Here is a 25,179-nt window from a genome sequence, read left to right as displayed (position 1 = left end):
TTCAAGCCCCAATACCAGCTACATATATATATATATATATATATATACACACACACACATGTATATATATATGTACATACTGTATATATATATGCATATGTGAAAAACCAAGGTGAAACCTCTTTGAATGATTAGCACACACTAAAAATGGAATGAAAAAAGAAAAAGGCCCTGTCCAGGATAGAGTTACTAATCGTAGAGGAGAGGTTTGTAGGAGTCATGGGTGAATCGGTTCAACAAACTTTATGAGCCAGGCACTGGTGGCTCATACCTGTAATCCTAGCTGCTGAGGAAGCAGAGATCTGAGGATTGTGGTTCAAAGCCAGCCCAGGCAGGAAAGTCTGTCACATTCTTATCAACCATTTTAACCAGCTAACCACTAGAAAACCTGGAAGTGGAGTGTGGTGGCTAATTGGAATTGAGGGCGTCATGAACTGCTTCTCATCTCAATCCTCAGAGCTCAGCCTCCTGAGTGGGTAGCTTTACAGGCATGAGCCACCAGAGCCCCACTCGTTTTTATGTATTTATGGGGCGCTTCCCTGGCCACCCTTTGATGGATGGATCTCCTTTTGCTTTTCCTGTTTTTGCAGCTCCTTGACTCATTTTTTTGTCACACAGGTCTGGCTTATCTGCAGGGCGTGTTGGGGGACTGCCTGCTTCCTCATTCTTTTGTCCTTGCACCATCCTGTCTTTCTGTTCCCTTTTCTTTCATAGTCCCTTGCCCCAATTTCTTGGCCAGGAAGGTTTGATTTCTCAGCTTCACTTGCTGCCTGCAAGAGAGGTACAAAGCCAAAAGTCCTTGACTGCCTGCTTTCCCACTAACTCCTATCATCTACACTAAACTCGTGTGTGTGTGTGTGTGTGTGTGTGTGTGTGTGTGTGTGTGTGTGTGTGTGTGTGTGTGTGTGCTGGGGCCTGAATTCAAGGCTATGTGTTCTTGCTGGGTTTTCTTGCCCCTGGCTGGCAGTCTGTCACTCGAGCCACGCCTCCGGTCTTCACATTATTCATTAAAAAGAGATGTTTTTAATTGTATTTCTTCGCACACAGAAATACACACACGCATGTACGCACACGTGCAAACGTGCCTCAGATCCAGGGTCACTCCTTGACCCTGGCCTGCACAGGCGACTCCCCACCGTCCGGACGCGGGAGGCCCCGCCCCGCGAGGCCCCGCCCCGCGAGGCCCCGCCCCCGCGAGGCCCCGCCCCCGAGAGGCCCCGCCCCCACCCACCCTCTAGACATCCAAGTGCGGGGCGCTGGGACGCGCAGTCCACGCCGGGCAACCTCGAGTCTGGTTAGTAGCCGCCCGCCGTCCGCCCTCCGGCGGAGGTCTGCGCTGCGGGCCGCGGCGGGTGGGCGCTCCGTGCGATCGCTGGGTCCCTGCCGGCTCTGGCGGAAGCTCCGACCCGCGGCTGGGGCGGGCGGAGCTGCCCGCTGGGGACGGGCGGCCCGGGCGTCGGGGAGAACCACGAGGTGGGAATCGGGGAGGGCGCGGGGTGGGCGCGGCGAGCGGGACCGGGCGGCGCCGAGCGCGGCGATCGGGCTCCCCGGGACCCCGGGCCCTCCTCGGGTGGGCGGGAAGAGAGACAAAAGCACGTAAACGCCTCCACAGCTGCCACGAAAGGGCGCGGGCGCGGAGCGGGCTGCGGGTTTGCGGAGGCGGAGGGGGCAGGGGAGGGGAGGGAGAGGGGAGGGGTGGCATTGCCGGTCAAAGGTCGCGAGGGGTCAGGCGGCGGGAAGTCTTGGTGTGGAGCGCTTGCTCGCCGCGGACTGCGCGCGGTGGTGGGTGGTGCGTGAAGGTGCGTGTGGTTGTGAAATACCGGGACCCCACAGCTGATTGTCAGTGTGAAGTTTGGGGGGGGGAGTGGGCTCCGATCGGTGTTCCCGCGCCCCACGAAGTGTCCCCCTCCCGCGCCGATCCCCACCTCGCCCCCCTCCACCCCACCCCCGAGGCAGACGCCACCCCGTCCTGTCCGGGGGGGCCGGGGGGGCGTTGGCATTCCCCCGGCGCGGGGAGGGTCCGGGGCCCCTGGTCCTGACCCGTTTTGGGTCTGGTGGTTTAAATTTCAGCCCTCGATTTCCGCCTGGTTGCCCAATCCCGAGCCTTGGCTCCCGCGGAGAGGTGGAGCGGCGGCGCCGCCCCGTGGCCCGCGAGCGTTCCTGCGGCTGCCCGAAGGAGAGAGATGTCCCGACTTTTCTTTGGTTCTCTGTGTTTGACTCTTTTTCTTCTGAGGATCTACTTCATGAGAGGCGAGAAACTGGGAATATTTGCACGTCCAGTTCAGTATTCTAGAGAAATTCTAGTCTAAGTGGTGCCTGGGAAGAACTTCTGTGCTGGGTTGCATTTTCTTTTACCTTGTGTGTGTGTGTGGGGGGGGGGGTGCATCTTCACATTTAAGTTTCCTCATCTGTATATTAGCAATGATAATATGCCTATGGTTTAGGAAAGTTCTGGGAATAAAGAGAAATCATACATATGGAAGTGCTTAGCTGAGCATTTGAAGCACAATGAGTAGTTGTAGTGTAGTTGACTTGAAGGCAAGACCTAAAACTTGGAAACCACTTATGGGAAAACAATTTAAGATTGAAGCATGGATAATAACTTCCTGGCTCGAACTTTAGGAAATAGCTCAGGAAATAATAGGAAGAATTGACAGGTGGAATTGCATTAAATTAAAAAGCTCTGCACAGCAAAGGAAACAAGTACCAAAGGGAAAAGACAACTTCAGAGAGAGAATATCTTTGTCAGCTGTTCGACTGAGAGAGATTAATATTCAGAAAATATAAAGAATTCAACATTTAATGCCAAAACGACAACTAGTAAATGGGGAAATGAACTGGACAAGTAATTCTCAGAAGAAATACAAATGGCTAGTAATTCCATGAAAAGATGTCCCACATCTCTAGCTATCAGAGAAATGTAAATCAGAATGGCCCAGAGATTCCATCTCTCTTCAGTCAGAATGGCTGTCATCCAGAGTAGAAAAAGTAAAGGATGCTTGGGAGGATGGGGGTTGGGGGGCGGAACCCTTGTTTGTACACCATTGGTGGGAATATAAATTAGTCCAGCCAGAATGGAAATAAGTACAGAAGTTCCCTCATAAAGCTAAAAACTATTGTATGGTAGAACTACCATACAATCTGTGTCAGCATACAATAAGATAGCCTTACAACCATGCTATTGTGGCACTATGCATAACAGCCAGGCTATGGAATCCACATAGATGTCCTTCAGTGCATGAATGAATGAATGAGGAAAATGTAGTAATGGCAAAATTTGGGGGATAATGTGAGCTTATATATATGAAATGCTTAGCTAACACAGCCCAGAAAATGTAATGAATTATCTGGGTGCTGTTGGCTCATGCCTGTAATCCTAGCTACCCAGGAGGCTGAGATATGAAGTTCGCAGTTTGAAGCCAGCTCTGGCAGGAAAGTCCTTGAGACTCTTATCTCCATTTAATCACAGAAAAAGCCAGAAGTGGCCTTGTGGCTCAAGTGGTAGAGTTTTAACCTTAAGCAAAAGGAGCTCAGGGACAGTGCCCAGGCCAGAGTTCAAGCCCCATGACTGGCCAAATATATATATATATATATATATATATATATGCATATCAATGCTTATTTATAAAAGCCATAAAGAACATTTGGAGTAAAATAGGTGAAACTGGAGATCATTAGGTTGAGTGAAATAAGCTAAGCCTACAAAGACAAATATCACATCACATGTTTTCTCATATGTGGAATCTAGGTGTGTGGGGGGGGGGAGGGGGGGAGAATGACAGCCAGGGTACTATTCCAGAAGAGGAAGTGGATGAGGGGAGGGGAGGGAGGATCTTGAAAGAGTGGACAAAATCAAAGCATCATTTATATATATATATATATATATATGCATATATATTCATATATATTCAAATATATATTTGTGTATGTATATATGAAATTATTACAATGAAACCTATTGCTTTGTATAATTAGTATGTACTAGTAAAAATGGATATGGTAGGTATTAATGATACTGTAGCAATGTTATGTTCTCTGGGCTAGTGCAGGGGGCTCCAGAACTGTAAGCATCTGGCCTCTGTGTGCTCACACGTCTACTGTGTTCTAGGCACTCAGAATGGTGCAGGCTAAGAGCTGGACGCTGAAGAAGCACTTCGAAGGTCACCCTACAGATAGTAACTTCCAGCTGAAGACGACTGAGCTCCCACCCTTAAAAAATGGAGGTGAGCCACACTCAGGATTTCAGAGGTGAAAGAGACTATTTCACTTCGCCTTTGTTATATAACAAATTACCCCAAATCTGATAGCTTCATACAACTATTTATTAGATCACAATTCTGAGGGTTGGCAGTTCGGGCAGGGCTCTTCTGAGGGACTATTATGTAGGCCTTATCTGGGCGAAATGGTTGTTTTAGAATAGGCTTGCTCTGTGAGTGTTGACTCATGCCTGTAATCCTAGATACTCTGGAGGCTGAGATTAGGAGGATCACAGTTCAAGGACAGCCTGGGCAGAAAGTTTAAGAGATCCCATCTCAACCAATAGCTGGATATGGTGGCTCATGCCTGTTATCCCAGCTATGCGGGGGAAGTGTAACTAGGAGGATTGTGGTCCAGCCCAGAGTGTGAATGCATAGCACTATCCCCCAGCTAGAGAAAGTAAGAAGGGTTGAGGGCATGGCTCAACTAAAAGAACAGAAAGTCCTTTGGTATCACACACACACACACACAAAGCCAAGTATTGGTGGCTCCCACCTATAATACTACTTACTCAGCAGGCTGAGATCTAAGGATCACAGTTCAAAGCCAGCCCAGATAGGAAGTCCATGAGACTCTTATCTCCAATTAACTGCCCCCCCCCCCCACTAAGCTGTGGTTTAAGTTGTAGAGTATTAGCCTTGAGCAAAAAAGCTCACAAACAGTGCCCGGGCCCTGAGTTCAAGTCCAGTTATGGACACACACATACACACACACGCTAAATGGGTCTTTAACGTTTTCATAGTTCAAATTAGAGCTAGGAGGATGATGAGTTTGGGTCCAGCCTGGACTTACGTAGTGAGACTCTCAAAAAGCCAGATGGGAGGGGAAATAGGCGTCACTGATGTACATGATACAGCAGGCTTTCTGCTGCGGTGCAGGCCTCAGTTCCTCTGTGGAGGCCTCTTGGGCAAGCTAGTTAGAGCTCTTTTCTCACAATGGATCATGGATCTAGAATGGCCTGAGTTGGCGAGCTTCAGGGTACTCAGACTTTTCAAGCCTCTACTTGTCTTTATGTGTACTAATATCCCATTGGTCAAAGCAAGTTACATTCCACTAGGAAATTCTCCTTTTCCCTCTCCTCCTTTTCCTTCCCATCTCTCCCCCTCCCCTTCCCTCCTGTCCTTTTCTCTCCCCACCTCTCCCTTTCCTCTGTGTGTGTGGTGGGTACTGAAGGTTGAATCCAGAGTGTACCAGGCAAGCCCTTCCTCTTCCACTGACCTACCTCCTCCACTGCTGCAAATGCATTTCTTGATGGGAAGCAGCCAGGGAGCCAGTCCCCCGGAAAGGTAGTATTTTGCCATCTGCCAGGCCTTGATGTCAGACTAGAGGATCCCTCTGCATTCTCCAATAACCAAAAGCCATGCTTGGGAGCATTGGCCTCCTGGGCTTTGAGCGGATGGAGGATGTTCTCTCTGCCCTGCTCATCATTGAGGTAAAGCACCACCAGCACATGCATACAGCTCAGACTGTCAGAGTGTCTAGAAGAAGTGCTTATAGTTAGGTGAGCTTTCTAGAAAAGGGGATACAGTCAAGTAATGTAGCAAAGTTAGCAATCATGGTTAAATTTTGATGGCTTGGACTTGGGATCAAAATTCTGGAAAATGTATGTATGAGGTTCACTAAAGCAAAGCGCATGCCTTTTTGTTCTATAACTGGAGCTAGTAAGGAAAGCCACTGGGAGCGCTGCAGCAAAGTGGTTACAAAATGTGGCCCTGACCAGTAACATAGCCTGAACTTAAAAACATCAGAAACAATGGCTGACAATATCAAATGAAGTAAATCATATAAAGCAATGTAAGTGATATTATTGTTGTTGTTATTATTATTATCATTGTTAACTGGGCTGGGCCAAATGTGAGAACTTTCTCTCTTTTTCTTTCATCTTCCCTCCTTCCCTTCCTCCCTCCCTCCCTTCTTCTCTCCCTCCCTCTCTCCCTCCCTCCCTCCCTCTTTCTCTCCTTCCCTTCCTCTTCCTCCTCTTCTCTCTCTTTCTTGTGCTGGTTCTCATTCTTGAAACATGGGGCTTCAGTTGATTGTTGGGTTTCTTGCTTATGGTTAGTGCTCTACCACTGAGCCATATCTCTAGTCTAGCGTTTTGCTAGTTAAGTGGACCTAGTCTTTCAGATTCTTCTGACCTGGCTGGCTTTGAATTGCAGTCTTCAGGTCTCAGTCTCTTGGGTGGCTGTAACTAGGATTATAGGCATGAGCCACTGGAACCTGTCTCTCTCTTTTTTTTCCTTCCTTTCTTTTTTAGCATGTATTAATAGTACAGTATGAGGGAATTTTATTCTGATACTTCTATATTCATGATTATAATATATTTTAATCATACTCACCTCCTCTATCATTCTATACTGTCCATTTCTCACCTATCCTATTTTTTAATCCTTCTTGCAGTTTTTTGGGGAGGTACTTTAATGGTGTTTCAACTCAGGGCCTTGGCATGGTCTCTTAGCTTTTTCTCTCAAGGCTAGCATATAAACATTTAAAACAATCCTTCATCAAACAAAGGAAGCTTTTAATCTGCCATCTTATCCTGCCTCCTAAGAGCCCTTCTTATCTTTTTCCTGTCTCTTCCATAAAAAGATAGATAAGGGGCTAGGGAATAGTTAGTGGTAGACTTGTTGTCTAGCACACACAAAGTCCTAAGTTTGCTCCTTGGCCCCTGTTTTGTTTTGTTTTGTTTTGTTGTGGGGGGAGGTTAGGGATCTGTTTAGTTAGAATCAAAAACAGCACAGGAGGGCTGGGAAGGTGGCTCAGTGGTAGAGTACTTGCCTTGCATGCATGAGGCCCTTGGGTTCGATTCCTCAGCACCACATAAGCAGACAAATAAAAGGCCGGAAGTGGCGCTGTGGCTCAAGTGGTAGAGTGCTAGCCTTGAGCTGAAGAGTTGAGGGACAGCGCCCAGGCCTAGAGTTCAGGCCCCACAACTGACAAACAAACAAACAAACAAAACCACAGCACAGGAAAACAGCATAGGCATTAGGCCTGGAGTTTCTAATTGGTTGTGGAATGCTTTGTTTTGCAGAGGTCCTGCTTGAAGCATTGTTCCTTTCTGTGGATCCTTACATGAGGTATTATTTCCCTCCCAAAAGTTCCTGTACTGTGTGTTAGACCCTATGTGAAAGTTTCTGGTACTCATCTTCTCCAACAGCCAACTGAACTTTTAGAAATCAGACAGCTTTTCCAAGATGAACTTAATACTAAGAACGGATTTTTTTTTTTTTTTTCAGAGTGGCGGCCAAAAGATTGAAGGAGGGTGACATGATGATGGGAGAACAGGTGGCCAGGTAGTCATTTGTGTCGCTACCAAGACTTGTAAAATGCAGCCCCTTTACTTCCTGCTGCGTTCCAGCTTTGTCCATTGCTTTGTCCATTAGCCTGGACCGTCCACTCACTGTTTGATACTAAGGGCAGCTGGGAAATCCTGCCCTACTTCCTGAAAGGGAAGGAGGAAGGATGGTGGGTTACTCAGACTTTTGTTATTGTGACCAGTACCTGAGAGAAACAACTTCAAGGGAGGAATTAATCCTAGCTACTTAGGAAACTGAGATCGGAAGATTACAATTTGAAGCCAGCCCTGGCAGGAAAGTTTCTTACCTCCTATGTTTTTGTTTGTCGGTTATAGGGTTTGAACTCTGGGCCTGGACACTGTCCCTGAGCTCTTCAGCTCAAGGAAAGCACTCTACCACTTGAGCCACAGCCCCACTTGAGGTTTTCTGGTGGTTAATTGGAGATAAAGAGTCTCAGGGACTTTCCTTATCTGGGCTGTCTTTGAACCGTGACCCTCAGGTCTCAGTCTCCTCAGTAGCTACAATTACAGGTGTGAGTCACTGGTGCCCAGCTTCTTAACTCCTATTATTCACCAAAAAGCCACAAGTGGAGCTATAGCTCAAGTGGTTCAAGCACTAGTCTTGAGAGAAAAAGCTAAAGGACAATGCCCAGGCCTTAAGTTCAAACCTCCCTACTAGAGTGCGCATATACACACATACACACACACACACAAGTGTGAGGCCCTGGAAGAGTAGCTTATGTTTATAATCCTACCTACTTGGGAGGTAGAAATCATGGTTCAAGGCTAGCCTAAGCAAAAAGTTCATAAATCTCCATCTCAACCAAGAGCTGGCTATTGTACCCGCCATTCTGGTTACATGGGAACTATAAATAGAATGGTTATGATTCAGCCTGCCCCACGAAAAAATGGGAGATTGTATTCTAAAACTAACTAAAACCGAAAGAAAAAGAAAAAAGAAAGGTTAGGGGGCTCAAGTGGTAAAGCCACTGAGCAAGTGTGGATCTCTAAATTGAATCCCTGCCACTACCAAAAAACAAAAAACAAAAAAAAAGATGGTATGAGTTCCTGCTCCCTTCACTAGAACAAAAGCACCTGCTTCTTTTGATCTGTGCTCACTGTTTGCTATCATATTTGGCAATCTGAGATGAATAGACGGCTGAACTTTCTCTAAGTTAATAATCAATTTTCTGATCAATTATATTTATATCTTTTGACCTTCTTTATGACTTTCTGTCTTTGATCTGCAAAGATTTCTTGTATGTTAAGGATGGAGAATATATGAGTCTTTAATGATCTTTCTCCAGTCCCCAAACATTGATTAAAATTTTCAAGTAGCCTGTTATCCCAGCCCTAATAGGGTGCATGGGGGGAACACTAAGGCAGAAGGATCATGAATTCAAGGCCAGCCTGGCCTACATAGTAAGACCCTGTCTCAAAAAAAAATGGAAATAAAAAAGTTTAGTCATTTAGTATTTATGTTGAAAAAGGAGTGATGTTTAATTCTAAGTGACTATCATAATACCATTGGTTAAAATCCTATTCTGATTTTCATTGGGATTTCAGGAATTTACAGACTCACTGTGAGAAAACTGGTATCTTCCTGGTACTTCTCCCCAAGTGCTAGGTTTACTCCCCACAAACACATTTCATCTTTTTATCACTGTAAATTTTTGTGTGTGTTTATTTAATAATCAAAGAAACAAACATGTATTTGTTTGCTGAACTGGCAAAGATTTTTAAATACCGTTGCTGATTTTGGAGATGATATGATGATATGCTCATTTAAAGAGTTTCTACAACTTTCTAGAAAGGAGCCTGACAATGTATAGCATGAGTACAAATATCATTATACTCTTTTATCTAGTAATTATAGAACTATAGTTTAAGGAAACAGTAAACATTTAAAATTTTAATGAAAGTGTAATTTGTATTAGGAAAGATACTAGAAATAATCAAATGATAGGAGAATCATTAAATTTTTGAGGTTTTTAAAGCTCTATAGTTTTAGAAGGATTGTTGCTAACATGGAAAACAAGAGTTAATTGTATAGACTCATATAATTTGAGAGAAAAACAAAATTACAAAACCATTTCAATCAAGTAAACATACAATACGCATTTTTATTTTTTAATTTTTTTTGTGTGTATGTTTTTTTTCCCCGTCATGGGGCTTGAACTCTAGGCCTGGGCGCTGTCCCTCAGCACCACTTCCAGTTTTCTGAGTGGTTTATTGGAGATTAGAGTCTCACGGTCTTTCCTGCCTGGGCTGGCTTTGAACCGCCATCCTCAGATCTCAGCCTCCTGAGTAGCTAGGATTACAGGCGTGAGCCACTGGCACCCGGCACAATATGCTTTTTTTAAATGCTAAGATTGCCATAAAACACACCAAAGTACTAGCAGTTATCTTTGTGCTATAATGCTATAACTGATCATTTTCTTTTATTTTACTTTTGTTAAACTAGTTTACGTACAAATTTTTCTTTATTTTTTACAGTGCTGAGGTTTGAACCTAGGACCTGAAGCATTCTAGGCAAGAGCTCTACCACCAAGTTAAATTCCCAGCCTGATAGTTTTATTTTATTTTACGTTTTGAATTTTCTAGAATAAATATGGTATTTTGATGGGGGACAGGGAGAAAACAGTAAAGAATGATAAGAGTGGGAGAAAGTAAAAGAAAAGGAATTAGTAAATGAAGCAGCAATGGCGCAGCTTAGAGAGAGAGAGAAAGCCAGGAGACATGAGTCTCCAGGGGATCTGGCGGGGAAAGAGTCCTGGGAGACCCACAGGATTGAGCAGAGTATAATTTTTAAAGAACAGCCACTGGATTCGGCAATGAGGGAAGCAGTGGGGGTGGGAGGCAGGCTGCTGCAGGTGGTGGAGTGGTAGACAAGTAAGGAGAGAGGGAGAAGACAGGACCATGAATGGTCCGGACACATGGTTCAAGTTTATCTAGCAAGTGTGAAGCCCTGGGTGCTTATTATGGAGAGAGAGAGAGGTTTAAGGCTGATACCTTGAACCAGAGAATAGAAGCCTTTTGCTTAAAAAGAAGAGAAGTGGACCGGGTGAGTGTGCTGGAACCATCGAGAGTATTCTTAAATAGCCCTATACCAGTGGCTATTAAGATGGAGAGAGATGGCAGAGTATCAGCCAGTGACTATCAAACCAAATGCCCTTTTTGAAAATGAACCACATAACATCCTGACTCCAACGTAAGGGAAGAAGAGACACAGATCTTCTCGGCCTCCTAAGTAGCTAGGATTGAAGGCTTGAGCCACTAGTGCCCTGGTGAGTCACAGATCTTAATGTGCTTTGTCTTTCAGAGTTGTGGAAAGTAAAAACTCAGCCTTTCCGACAGGAACTATTGTCCTGGGTTTCTTGGGCTGGACAACACACTCCATTTCTGATGGGAAAAAGTTGCAAAAGCTGCTAGCAGAATGGCCAGATACAGTACCACTGTCTTTGGCTCTGGGCACCGTGGGCATGCCAGGGTGAGTTTCTTGGATATATTTGTTTAAATACCTGACATACTAGTTTTCCAAAATGGTTTGTTTGGACCTTGGTCAAGAAGAGGCTTGAGGTATTATGGGTCTAAGAGAAGATGGTAGGATTGAGAAGGGAAGAACATCAACCTAAGAGTTCATCAGTGGATAAATGGATAAAGAAAGGATGGTTACACCTCCATTATATACATAATATACACAATAGACTATATATATATATATATATATATATACACATACATGTATATATACCTATATATACATATGTATGAGATAGAAAGAGAGCTTTTAGAAAGAAAGAATTGCTGACACAAAAAACATAGATGAACTGGAAGACATTAAGTAAAGTAAGTCAGGCAGAGAAAGACAAATACCATGTGATCTCACCTATATGTTGGATTAGCCAGTTTCTCATCACTTTGACAGAGATACCTGAGGGAAGCAATTTTAAAAGGAAAAAAGGTTTATTTTGACTCGAGACTTCTTAGTTTATGGTCTGCTGACTCCATTGCTTTGTGCTTTAGGCAAAGTGTGATGGAGTATACCAATTTCACCACACAGGAAGACCCCATCTTAAAAAAAAAAAAAAAAAGGTTAGGAATTCTGCTTTAGATTATAAATGGAGTTGAATTTGGGACTTGAGATGCTAAATTTTTAATGAACATTAATGGAATTCTGAAGAACATGATGCCGTACCCATCTTTTTAAAAACACCAGGTTAAGAGAAAATTAAGTACAGTCTCACATAATTTAAGAATGGAGATGGGGCCTGGCACTGGTGGCTCACACCTGTAATCCAAGCCACTCAGGAGTCTGAAATCCAAACTTAAAATTTTTCTATTACTGAACTTCATTTCATTTCAGGCTCTCATTTGGATGGTATAGTAAAAGAATGCTTCAGTCTGGTGCAGTGATTTCCCATGTTAATTTGGATTGAAAACACAATGTGTCCTTTTTTTCTTTTTTCTTTTTTTTGCTGGTCATGGGGCCTGAACTCTGGGTCTGGGCGTTGCCCCTCAGCTCTTCAGCTCAAGGCTAGCGCTCTACCACTGGAGCCATAGCACCACTTCCGGCTTTTTCTGCTTATGTGGTGCTGAGGAATTGAACCCAGGGCCTCATGCTTGCAAGGCATGCACTCTACCGCTGAGCTACCTTCCCAGCCCCTGTCCTTTTTTTCTAGCTGAGGCAAAGTTCCAAGGGCTGATAGAAGGGGAATATGTTACAACATTCCTGAACTTGAGCTGTGTGGGTATAACTTCTCCTCCCCATCCCTTTCCAAGTTTCTGTCCACTGAGATTTACTGTGGGTCACTAAGTTCCCAGGAGTACTGCCTGTACTGTATCTTTGTGCACTCAGTGACTCTTTCCCTGCAGACTAATATCAGCATCCCACTTAAGGCAACATAAGGAAATTTCCACAGTCCCTCCATTCCTCTGTGTTATGCTCTCTCTGACCGCTCATATCTGGACATATCATAGCACTGTATGGGTAAGGACTGGGATAACATGGATACCTTCTCCACGAAGCTAACTATCTCCTAGGACTTACGTAGAGATGGCACAAGCTCTCCATGCAGATCCTCAGTATTGAAGGGGAAATCCATCTTTGTACAACGGGGATCTGACCTGATATGGAGAGGAAGCACCCTTTCCAACCAATTCTCTGTCCTCTTCCTAGAACATATTATCTTTATTCCTACTGGAAACAGAAAGTGGACCATTTAGGCTGGAAATGCTCACTTCCTATGTTGTTGTTTGTTTTTCAAATCTTTTACTGGGACTCATGGCCCTGAGCTACTGAGAAGACCTTCAAGGCTTATATAAGAAATACAGCCAGGCTCTCGTGGCTCATACCTGTAATCCTAGCTACTCAGGAGACTGAAATCTGAGGATTATGATTCAAAGCCAACTTGGGCTGGAAAGGCTGTGAGACTCTTATCTCCAGTTAACCATCAGAAAACTGGAAATGGTGCTGTGGCTTAAAGTAGTAAAATGCTAGCTTCGAGCAGAAAAGCTCATGGACAGTGCCCAGACCCAGAGTTCAAGCCTCATAATGGACAAATAAAGAAAAGAAAAGAGAGAGGGTGAGGGAGGTGTGGCAGCACTTGTCTATAATATCAGCACTTGGGACTCTGCAGTTGTTGGGTCTTGAGTTTAAGGCTACCTTGGGCTAGATAAGAAGGACAGATAGATAGATAGATAGATAGATAGATAGATAGATAGATAGATAGATAGATAGCCTGGGATAGATAGGGAGAGAGTGGAGAAAAGAGGGAAAAAAACCAAATATAAAGGCTGATTTTTTTCCCTTAGTCTAACGGCCTACTTTGGCCTACTGGAAATCTGTGGTGCGAAGAGTGGGGACACAGTGATGGTCAGTGCAGCAGCAGGTGCAGTAGGCTCTGTCGTGGGGCAGATCGCGAAGCTCAAGGTAAGTGTCTTCTAAATGAGCCAGGGAACACGGTGACCTCCCTGGCCTCCAGGACTTTATAGCCTAGTTAGAGGAGGTTCTTTAGAGATTGGGAAATGGGTGAAGAAATAGTGTGGCAAAGACAAACTGAACACTGCTATTTGATTCTGTGGCAGGTACAGAGGAATGGCCTCCCTCTACAACAGTGAGTTTGTAAGCACTTTTACATTTCTTTTTGTTTTTGCATCTTTTTGCCTGAGCTTGAACTCAGGCCCTAGGCAGTGTTCCTTAGCATTTTGCTCAAGACCATTTTGCTCTACCACTTGAGCCACAGTTCCATTTCCAGCTTTTTGCTAGTTAATAGGATGTAAGTGTCTCACAGATTTTTCTGCCCAGGCTGGCTTTGAACTGTGATCCTCACAGCTCAGCCTCCTGAGTAACTAGAATTACAGGCACGGGCTACCAGCTACCCTGCTTAGGTTGTTATTGTTAAGTATTTAGTCCCAGTGACTAACAGTTGGCCAATGTAAGGTTTGTTTGTGAGGAGTCTGCCCTCGTAGACACTATGGAAATAGAAGTTGACCCATGTTTCGGGCTCATTAATTGCTTCTATTCCTCTTCTCATTTAGGGCTGCAAAGTTGTTGGATCAGCAGGTTCTGATGAAAAAATTGCTTATCTGAAAAAGATTGGATTTGATGTTGCTTTTAACTACAAGACGGAAAAATCTTTGGAGCAAGCTTTGAAAAATGCCTCTCCTGATGGGTATGATTGCTATTTTGACAATGTAAGTACAGACCAGATCTATTGGATGTATTAATACAGTATGATGTATTATTTCCTGTTTCTGAAGTTCCCATTTAGAATATATGAAGAATATACATATGAGGTTTCTTCTTTGTTTCTTTTTTGTTGGTTGAACTCAGGGTTTTTGTTGCTTAAGCTTAGGGCTTGGGCGCTGTCCCTGAGAAGTTTTTGCTAGCACTCTACCCACTTGAGCCACAGCACCACTTCCAGTTTTCTAGTAATCAGTGGAGATGAGAGTCTCACACACTTTCCTCTCTGAGCTGACTTCGAACCATGATCTTTCTATCTCAGCCTTCTGAGTGGATAGTATTGCAGGTATGAGCCAGCAGTGCCCAGCACATAGGACTTTTTAGAAAAGTTTTTGTGAAATACAATTTACTTTTTTTTTTTTTTTTTTTTGGTCGGTTGTGGGGCTTGAACTCTGGGCCTGGGCGCTGTCCCTGCACTCTTCAGCTCAAGGCGAGCACTCTACTACTTGAACTACAGTGCCACTTCCGGTTTTCTGGTGGTTTATTGGAGATAAGAATTTCATGGACTTTTCTGCCTGAGCTGGCTTCAAACCGCTATCTTCAGATCTTAGCCTCCTGAGTAACTAAGGTTACAGGTGTGACCCTATCTCAGTGGCTGGCTATCTCTTTTTTCTTCTGGGGCTTGGGATTGTAGGTGTTATGTTTAAAGAAGCTTTGGCTTACTCAGAGTGGCCAAGAAGGTAGACTTCTATAAGCCAGCATGAGCCAGAGGCTCATGCCTATAACCTTAGCTACTTAGGAGGCTAACATCTGAGGATTGCAGCCAGCCTACACAGGAAAGTCTTATGAGACTCTTATCTCCAATTAATCAGTAAAAAGCTAGAACTGGAGCTGTGGCTTAACTGGTAGAGTGCTATCCTTGTGTTTAAAAACAAAATTAGGGACTGTGCGTCTCAGTTCAAGCCCTAGTGCCAGCTCACACACACAGAGAAAAGAAAAAGATATATTTCTCAAGAGTTTCAAAATTTTAGTTCTGTATTCCATGTCAAATTAATTTGTATTTACATATGAGAAAGATCTAATTCTACAGTGATTTTACACCGTTTGTTGAGAGGGCTATTTTCTCCCCTATTAAGTTGTTTGGGCATTAGAATAGAAAAACTAGTTGATCATAAATGTAAGGGTTCTATTTTGGACTCTAGTCTATATTTCTATTTTCAAATAGTCTTGATTAATTTGGCTTTGTAGTAAAATTTGAAACTGGAAAACCTGAGTTCTTCATGTGCCTTTTGAGACTACTCAGCTAAGCAAAGAACTTTAATATTATAAGTTATGTAATATATGTTCCTAAAGTTTTTCTAACTGCATCACAATAAAAAATACATATATATAAATAAAATGTTTAATAATAGTAAAAAAAGTTTTTCTAACTGCAATTCTCTACATTGTTGTGCTATTTCAATCAGTTTTTTATTTTGCTTTTGGTTTTATGTTGTTGGTTCTGGGGCTTGAACTCAGGGCCTAGACATTGTCCCTGAACTTTCTTTTTTTTTTTTTTTTTTTTTTTTTTGGTGCAAAGCTAGCATTCTCCCACTTGAACCTCAGCTCCACCTCCAGCTTTTTTGGTGGTAACTTGGAAATAAGAGTCTCACTAACTTTTCTGCCCTGCTAGCTTTGAACCACAAGCCTCAGATCTCAGCCTCTTGAGTATCTAGGATTACAGGCATGAGCCAGCAGCACCTGGCTAGTTCAGTCAGTTTCATTGTTACTAAAAACCATATTGTGAAATAATGATCATGATGTATTGATTCTCTAAGTCAGGCATTAGATTACTTAAGGTGTGTGTTTCCCTGTCTGTTTAGGTAGGTGGAGAGTTTTCAAACGCTGTCATATCCCAGATGAAGACATTTGGTAGAATTGCAATCTGTGGGGCAATCTCTACATATAACAGTACTCATGCCCTCCCGCCAGGTAACTGCTCATGCGTGTGATCACTGACATGGGAAGACTGGGCAAGCAGAAGATGCCCAGATATGGGATAGCCAGTGGCTGTCAAAATATTAGGCAGATTTCTTGATATTCCTGGTAAATGTAATGAATAAATAAAAATACTTAATTACAGCCAGGAGCTGATAGCTCATGCTTGTAATCCTAGCTACTCAGGATGCGAGATCTAAGGATCATGGTTTGAAGCCAGCAGGAAAGACCACAAGACTCTTATCTCCAATAAACTATACAGAAAAAGGCAGAAGTCAGGCTGGGAAGGTGGCTGGCTCAGTGGTAGAGTGCTTGCCTTGCATGCATGAGGCCCTGGATTCGATTCCTCAGCACCACATAAGCAGAAAAAGCTGGAAGTGGCGCTGTGGCCCAAGTGGTAGAGCTCTAGCTTTGAGCTGAAGAGCTAAGGGACCGCACCTAGGCCCAGAGTTCAAGCCCCATGACCGACAAAAAAGAAGGAAAGAAAGAAAGAAAGAAAAAGGCGAAAGTGGTGCTGTGGGTCAAGTTGTAGAGAGCTAGTCTTGAGCCAAAAGAAGCTCAAGAAGACAGTGCCAGATTTCTGAGTTCAAGCCCCAGGAACGGGGCCACACAAGTATACAGCGACAGGAAGGCTTGCAGAGAAGGAGACTGAAGAAGGACAATTCGCAGATTCCCTTTTGGACTATGCAGCATCCAATTCCAGACTCACTTGGCAATTGGCTGGTTAGGGACTCTTTTTTTGTCAGTCATGGGGCTTGAATTCTGGGCTTGGGCACTGTCCCTCAGGTCTTCAGTTCAAGACTAGCACTCTACTACTTGAGCTACAGCGCCACTGCTGGTTTTCTGGTGGTTTATTGGAGATAAGAGTTTCACAGCCTTTGCTGCCCAGGCTGGCTATGAACTGCAATCCTCAGATCTTAGCCTCCTGAGTAGCTAGGATTACAGGTGTGAGCCACTGGTGCATGGCTGGTTATGGACTTTTTAATTTCCTCAATTTTTCCTGTTTATGCTAATCTAGCATCATGGAAAATCCTCAGCCTGCCAACTAAGCAGAGCTGAAGGGTGTGTTTTGTTAACCAGAGTCCAAATTAGGGGCAGCCAGATGTTTTGGATAAGTAACTTGAACTGGTCTTAGGCAGCTTAGCTGGTCAGCTTAGTCTTGGAGCTGACAACTGGCCTTGTCTATTTCCTCTTCAAAGTGATGAGCAGGGACTAGGCTTGAGGGATGCCATTTATCCAGGATATCAACAATGGAGTCTAGCACTTGTATTGGCTTTTCATGGCCCTGATCTTTTCACTTGACTTTTTGAAATGTGTAAGATTTATAAGATTATGCTCTCTCAATTTTTCCTCACTTAGGACCCCTTGGAAAATAAATCAGCAGAGGTAATCCAAGCTTTTCTTTCTCACACAGAAGAACAGTCTCTTCTTCATAGGCTGTAGGACAGCCTTGGTCTCTTTTTAGGCTGGTGGTTCTCAAGATGGGGTCCCAGGGCCAGCGGCATCACCAATTTCATGCATTTATCAGAAATCCAAGTTCTTGAGACCAAATCCACAATTACAATGAAGAGAACTTGGGGGAAGGGCCAAGTCACTCTTTTGATAAGTTTCCACTTGAAAATCTTAAATAGAAGAGCGTTGTCAGGTTTTCTTTTGGCATCCTGAAATGGTGAGGGTAGGAGTATATGGGAGTTGTTGATCTGTTCTCTCTTACTGACTCTTAGACTTGAGAATGTACATTGGTTTATTTTACATCTCCTTTTAGAACAGAACAGAAGGAAGTGAGTTCATGTCCCAGAATGAATTCACTACAATCATAAAGAAGAGCATGCATGTGTTCATTCTTGGGAAGTGCAGAACACTTTCATGTGCTATCTTTGGGGCCTCTTCTTCATAGAACTGCTTGGGAAACTTTGGTTGGCCTTGCTTACAGAGTGTGAGTTTCTTGGCTGTCGGGTCTGAGTAAGACTTCTTGGTGTGTATTAGTTTCCCATTGCTGCAGTGACAAATGAACACAAGCTTAGTACTTAACAGAAATGTATTCTTATAGTTCTGAAGGTTAAAGTCTAAAATGAATGTCTAAAACAGCTGTTTTTTTTTTCTGGAATCCTTAGAGGAGAATCTGTTTCTTTACCTTTTCCAGCTTCTAGAGGCTAGCATAACTCTGTCTTATCCCTACTAACATCATCACTTAAATTTACTTTTCCTTCACACTAACTTTCCTGGGTCCTTCTTTCCTTTATAACTTAGCATGCTTATGATTATACTGAAACCACCGTAACATACATCTGTAATCGCCCCATCTGAGGGTTCCTAGTTTAGTCACAACTGCCAAAGTCTTTTTGCCAGCTATTTTAACATACGCACAGGTTCTGGGTATGTCTTCCAGGGCTGTTATTCTCCCTAACACAGAGTGCATGGTAATACTTAGCAGATCACAAGAGAAGGAGCGGAGGAAGTAGAAGAGGGAGGCACCAGGAAAACAGTGACAGTGACTTGTGTGGCTTGTGTCCTCATCCTGGGCCTTGTCACCGAAACACCCTCCTCTTTCAGGCCCACCTCCAGAGAAGATCATCTACCATCAGCTCCGCATGGAAGGGTTCCTTTACAACCGCTGGCCCGAAGACATCCGCCAGAAAGCTCTGAAAGACTTGCTGAAATGGGTCTCAGAGGTAAGGGGTTTCGGTCAGCCCTTCCATCAGACACCAGGCTTTTTACACCCCAGACCATTGGGCACCACTTTCTCCCTCCCTTTTGTTCTATCGTCCCTTTCTCCCTGTCTCCTGGGCTACTGCCTCTTTTTTTGTTGTTGTTGTTAAGCGTTTTTATTTTTGTGCTGATGAAAGAACTTCTGGAGATCAAATAAGGAAAATGTAGCAAACTCAAAGCACTAGGAAGGCAGGAAACAAACGAAACGTGTTAGAAGTCAAGGAATGGATGGGATTCTTATTCTAACAACCATAACCTCTTTCTAGGAAGTTTTTTTTTTAAGTTTTAAATTCCAAAAACTTTCCAGTCCAGTCCCAAAAGCAAGTTGGAAAACCATGACCAACAGACAGCACGCAGACCCGTGTTAACAAAGCAAAGGGTTTATACGAGCTGCACATGTCTTCTCAGTGGTAGCCATAGGGAGACTCCTGTGGGTAGTAAGGCTCTTGTCTGTGCTGTGGGTACTTGTTGGCCCAGGATCATCCTTGTTATTGATCTGCTGGGTTGTCACTTGACCATCTCCATCTGCTGCCCCTACCTCTATAAATTGTCTGTTATCTTGCAACCAAATGCTTCTATTTCTTTGGTTCCTACCAGCTCTGCCATTCCATTCCTCAATAATTGGAGGGGCTCCAATTGTACTCTTTGTCATCTTTTGTCAATCTTCTTGCAAACATCTCTTCTATATTTGCAACAGCTTTAGAAGTGCCAGTCATCCCAGATTCCAAAGGACCAAGTCCACCGTCATTACCTTTTAAATATAATGAGCCTTATCTTTTCCATCTTAAAAAGAAAAATAAAGCCAGGTGCTGATGGCTCACGCCTGTAATCCTAGCTTCTTAGGAGGCTGAGATCTGAGGATTATGGTTCAAAGCCAGCCCAGGCAAGTCCGTGGTACTCTTATCTCCAGGTAACCACCAGAAAAATGGAACTGAAGTTGTGCCTCAAAGTGATAGAGCACTAGACTTGAGCAAAAGAGCTCAGGGACAGCGCCCAGACCCTGAGTTCAAGCCCCAGGACTGGCATAAAACAAAAGAAACAAAAGAAAAATCCTCTCTAAATGTTTCTTTTTAGAGGGAGTAGAGAGCCTGTGTATAGTCCAGGCTTGCTTCGAACTCAATCTTCCCACCTCAACCTCCCTAGTGCCAGGATTACAGGCATGTACCACCACAACTGACCCTTCTCTAGATTTTATTTCCACTCAAATACAGAGCCATTTCACTATTCTTCCTTTTATAAAAAAAAACTACCTGGAAATAGTGTCTATACACATGCATACAGTTTCTCTTTTCCCACTTGAAGTCAGAGCTTCATGCTGGATAGGTAAACACTCTACTTCTCCCCAGCCCTCTTTTTCTTGATTTTGTTTTCCAGACAGGGTTTCATAGTTTTTTCCGCTGGGCTGGCTTCAAACCATATCCCCCTATCTCCACTTCTCAAGAATCTGGGATTCTAGGTGTGAAACACTACACCCAGCCCTTTTCCCTAAAATTTATATAAATTTGTAGTTGACATATTGTAATTATGTACATTAATGAGGTACACATTTCAGTACCTATGCTCAATGTAAAATTATTAGCTCAAAGTAATTGGGATAGCCATTGAACATTTATCATTTCTTTGATTGGGCCATGCAAATTCTTCTCCACTAGTTATTTTGAAATATGCAATTCACTGTAGTCAGCCTTATCATGCCATAGAACACTGGAATGAGTAAGGCAGTTTTCCATCTTACTTTAAGTAGCAACTCCCCTTATTTCTGATGTTTTTTCTCTTTTATCACCAGCAATTTGATTTTAATATAACCTATAGCTTACTCATTCATATGTATTTCCTATCTGGTTTCTACGAACCTAACTTTCATGAGGATAATGCTCATATGTTTCATTTCCTGGACTATCTCCAACACGCAGAATACTGTCTTGTCTAAATCCATGTAGGCATCAGAAAGGCTGGGAATGCATCTGAGTGGTAAAGCACATGGTTTAGCATGGGTGAGGTCCTGGGTTCAACCCCTGGGACTCCACTTGCAACTTGCAGGCACTATATAAGCATTGTGGAGCAGATAAATGTTAGCGGGACCTACAAATAGACCTACCACTTCCCAGGTCCTAGGCCAAAAAGAGCCTTCCTTCAGCCATGCCTTTGCATCCAGAAGAAGCCCTTCCCTTTCTCCTATGCTTGGTCATTTTCCCACGTGACTATGTGGACTTTCAGTCAAAGAAATCTGAAGAATGGAGATGCATTATTTGAGTTTTAGAAAAAAAAATGTGCTATAGTGCTTCCTAATTCCTGGCCTATGATCATTTTTTCAATTCAAACAAATATATTGTTCCTCTGGCACTTGATGATTTTCCAAGACTAACACTTGGAGTGCTCTCTTTGGAAAGCTGGAAGGAACTGAATTATTTTTAAGTTCTAATGCATAGCCTCTTTGTCCTCTGATCTCAGCTGACAAGAAACTCCTGTGCTGGTATCTCTAATGCTTCCTCTAACAAAGTGAAGCTGAGGGGACCTAATTTCTTCTTTTCTTCTCCTCCCCCCTCCTCCCCTTCCCACTCCTCATTCCCCTCCTCCTCCGTCTCTTCCTCCTCTCCCTTCTTCTTTCTCCCTTTTTGTGTGTCTGCGTGCGTGGGCATGTGCACACCAGTCTCAAGGCCTGGGCGCTGTCTCTGAACTATTTTGCTAAGGCTTGTGCTCTACCACTTGAGCCACAGCTCCACTTCTGGCTTTTGGGTAGTTTATTGGAGATAGTAGTCTCATGGACTTTCCTACCAGGTCTGGCTTCAAACCAAGATCCTCACATCTCAGCTTCCTGAGTAGCTAGGGTTACAGGCATGAGCCCCTTGTGCCTGGCTCCTAATATCTTCTTAATCCTTTTCTTTTCTTTCCTGGTCTTTGCTCTTTTTTCCCCTCATTGATGTGCTGGGGAATGAACCTAAAGAAATAATTTTGTTGTTATGTTTTTGTGCCAGTACTGGGGTTTAAACTCAGTCTGGTACTATCCCTTAGGTTTTGTTTGTTTGTTTGTTTGTTTTTTAGCTCAAGTTTGGCACTTTACAACTTGAGCCACAGCATCACTTCCAGATTTTTTGGTGACCAATTGGAGAGAAGAGTCTTAGGGCTTAGAGGCATGGCTCACGTGTAGGGTGCCTGCCGCTGATTATAAAGCATTAGCTAGCAAGTTTAAGCCTAGGTCTTGGATGAAGAAAAAAAAGAATCTCAAGGATTTTTCCCTGGTCTGGCTTTGAACTGTGATTCTCAGATGTCTGCTCCTAAGTCACTCATGCCTATAATCTTGCTCTGCAAGACCTTTAAAAGTTTTTGAAAATGTAGACTGTGTGCCTTACCATAGAAAGGGAAATGAAAGGGGCTGGGAAGGTGGCTCAGTGGCAGAGGGCTTGCCTTGCATGCCTGAGGCCCTGGGTTCAATTCCTCAGCACCACATAAGCAAAAAGAAAAAAAAGCCGGAAGTGGCGCTGTGGCTCAAGTGGTAGAGCGCTAGCCTTGAGCTGAAAAGCTGAGGGACTGCGCCCAGGCCCAGAGTTCAGGCCCCACTACCAGAACCCCCAAAAAGAAAGGAAAATGAAAAACCTCCCATACTGACATGAAGTCTTCCCTCCCACTCTCTACATAAATAAACACATATTGAAAGAACCTTAGTTTAAAAGAGCAGCAAATTATTAAACTGCCACAGTGTTTACATGGCTTCTTCTGGGCTAAGTAGAGAAAATGATTCTATATCCTGGCTTTTCTATATCCTGGATGTAGAAGGGTGGCTCCTTTCCTCGTCTCCTTCCACCTTTCCTGAGATCATTGCATTATTAAATGTTTCTGTACCATTTACTTAGAAATCGCTGAACTGGAGCTTGTGGTATTTCTTTTGCTGTCATACTGTGTTCTGATATCTATCTACTATGAAGTTTTTGTGGTGCATACTTTGTACTCTGTTATATGCATCATGTGTGGCACCCCCAAATTAACTTTTTTTTTTTTAATCAGTTGTAGGGTTTGAATTCAGGGCCTGGGTGCTGTCCCTGAACTCTTTTGCTCAAGGCTAGTGCTCTACCACTTTGAGCCACAGCTCCACTGGTTTTTTGGTGAAGTGGAGATAGGGTTTCATGGACTTTCCTGCCTGGCCTGACTTTGAACTGTGATTCTCGGATCTCAGGCTCCTGAATAGCTAGGATTACAGGTGTGAGCCATCATTGCCCAGCTCCCAAATTAACTTCTGAGTTCACAGAAAACAAAGTCTCCATCTCGTATTTTCAAGGTTCACATAATGTATAAGCTTGTGGTTCAGATGAGGAGTGTCATCTGAAATGTAAAATAAACCCATTTGTTGTTGATTTGATACAGGGTAAAATCCAATATCATGAATATATTATCGAAGGATTTGAAAACATGCCAGCAGCATTCATGGGAATGATGAAAGGAGATAATTTGGGGAAGACAGTAGTGAAAGCATGAAGAAAATGGCACAGAGAATCATCTCAGGACCATTAGCCCTTCACCATTTGGTAAAAATGTGTATTGCCTTACTTATGTAAGAATCAGCAACTGTAATAAGGTTTATCTACCCAATAAAACACACTGTGATGAGTGACAGAATGGAAATCTCATGAACAACAATCAGCCATCTCTCTACCTTCTATGGTTCCCCTTTGGTGGTGGCTAAAAAAAAAAAAAAATTGGTCGGGCGCTGGTGGCTCATGCCTGTAATCCTAGCTACTCAGGATGCTGAGATCTGAGGATCACGGTTCAAAGCCAGCCCGGGCAGGAGAGACCATGAGACGCCTATCTCCAATAAACCACCAGAAAACCGGAAGTGGCGCTGTAGCTCAAGTGGTAGAGTGCTTGCCTTGAGCTGAAGAGCTGAGGGACAGCACCCAGGCCCAGAGTTCAAGCCCCACGACCGACAAAAAAAAAAAAAAAAAAAAATGGCTTTGGAGCCCAAAAGTCTACCTGTGACTTTGAATTTCTGATTTCTCATTGGTAAAAGCCAGTAAGTGTTAGCTAACTCCCTGCAAAAGTGGGTGAAATTGAAGTCAGAAGATCACTCCTGTGTTTATGTTAACACCAGAAGTGATCCATACTGATGTTAGAAGTCTCAGGGTCCACATTGACACGTTGTAGTTGAGTCTAATAACGTAACAGACCAAGGACAGAATCTATCATTGACAAACACTGCCAAAAATTTAAAAAATGTAACACTGGGAATATATATCTAAATATATATTCATGATTTTAATCTTTAAAGACTTCCCAAAGAACACAAAAGGTATAAACATATAGAAAGGTACTATGCTATGCTTTTAAAAGGAGGGGAAGAGTAGTAAGAAAGACTTAATAAAGGGTGAGTTTATGTGTGTTTGGGGATAACAGAATGAGACCACTGTATGATTAGTAAATTAAATTTTAAAAAGGTACCATGTTTTTTGGACAGGAAGATTCAATATCAGAAAGATGTCCATTCAGCTGATCAGTTCTGCCATCATAGACCTATAGGGGTTAAATGAAATTGTAGCACAATGAAGTAATGAGGGAAAAGGTGCATCTGTATAAGAACTCTGGAATGCTTCTATTACTATCTTCAAAGAATAGAACTGGAGGGCTGGTTCAAATAGTCGAGTGTATTGGAGACTACTGGAAGGATTGGGATTAGAGAAATCTTTATATTGTGTAATCTTTTGTACTGTTTGAAATCTGAACCTTATGAACAAATATACTCAAATACAATAAAAAATAGAAGTACTTTTTGTGCCTTGTCTTTCTAAACTATTCAAGCTAATGATGTAAGATTGTACAGAACACATTATCTGCTGCCTGCTGGGGTCCAGGGTAGAGAAACCTGTGGCTCAGAGTAAGGGAACGGGGCGTGCAGGGGGAGGCCGGCTGCCAGGCATGAGAAGCCAGAGAGGGACAATGGATAGTGTTTTCACCTAATGACAAGAGTTGGAGCCCAAGCAAAATGCATATGGCTGCTGAGTCATAGTAGGACTCCCCAGCAGGGTATGTCAAAAGTCCACAGAAGTCATGTGACCGAGGGAGACCAAGGCCTGAGGAAGAGTTCTGGAGTCCAAGCCAAGTGAGGAGGGCGTTTGAACAGGAAGGATCCCTCGTATGAGAACGCAAGAGTACAAGCAGAGGGAAGGGATGAGAGATCAGGCGGTGTAAGCAGGAGATCCACATGGAGGGGTGGCCTGTAGTAGGTATGTGACCCCCAGTTAGGGAAGACTGTATCCACTTAGGAAATCAG

At 43.5% G+C, this 25,179-nt stretch overlaps 1 protein-coding gene across 6 annotated transcripts; it reads left to right on the top strand.

Annotated features, from left to right (window-relative positions):
- Window positions 1-1,225: 1,225 nt before the first annotated feature.
- Window positions 1,226-24,679, top strand: Ptgr1 (prostaglandin reductase 1). Of its 6 annotated transcripts, XM_070011549.1 has the most exons (11): window positions 1,258-1,294; window positions 2,071-2,279; window positions 4,109-4,223; window positions 7,286-7,331; window positions 7,491-7,547; window positions 10,872-11,039; window positions 13,364-13,481; window positions 14,090-14,245; window positions 16,097-16,205; window positions 18,765-18,883; window positions 23,280-24,679. In XM_070011549.1, the coding sequence occupies exons 2-11, from the start codon at window positions 2,184-2,186 to the stop codon at window positions 23,388-23,390; spliced, it is 1,095 nt and encodes a 364-aa protein (XP_069867650.1). In that variant the 5' UTR covers window positions 1,258-1,294; window positions 2,071-2,183; the 3' UTR covers window positions 23,391-24,679. The 6 variants fall into 6 exon arrangements, with proteins under 6 accessions (XP_069867657.1, XP_069867652.1, XP_069867650.1 ...); XM_070011556.1 differs by lacking the exon at window positions 2,071-2,279 and having other exon boundaries at window positions 1,226-1,294; XM_070011551.1 differs by lacking the exon at window positions 7,491-7,547 and having other exon boundaries at window positions 1,257-1,294.
- Window positions 24,680-25,179: the final 500 nt, after the last annotated feature.

Source organism: Dipodomys merriami, unplaced genomic scaffold (genome assembly GCF_024711535.1).
Source record: "Dipodomys merriami isolate MVZ:Mamm:240054 unplaced genomic scaffold, mDipMer1.0.p SCAF_11, whole genome shotgun sequence".
Classification (NCBI taxonomy): domain Eukaryota; kingdom Metazoa; phylum Chordata; class Mammalia; order Rodentia; family Heteromyidae; genus Dipodomys; species Dipodomys merriami.
This window is presented reverse-complemented; position numbering and strand designations above follow the sequence as displayed.

What these genes read in the sequence shown, in the direction of transcription:
- Ptgr1 (XM_070011549.1), top strand. Translation starts at nt 2,184, where the DNA reads ATGTCCCGACTTTTCTTTGGTTCTCTGTGTTTGACTCTTTTTCTTCTG. An exon ending in ATGGGAGAACAGGTGGCCAG is followed by an intron (nt 7,548 to 10,871) that starts GTAGTCATTTGT and finishes TTTGTCTTTCAG; the next exon opens with AGTTGTGGAAAGTAAAAACT. An exon ending in GGCAGATCGCGAAGCTCAAG is followed by an intron (nt 13,482 to 14,089) that starts GTAAGTGTCTTC and finishes CTTCTCATTTAG; the next exon opens with GGCTGCAAAGTTGTTGGATC.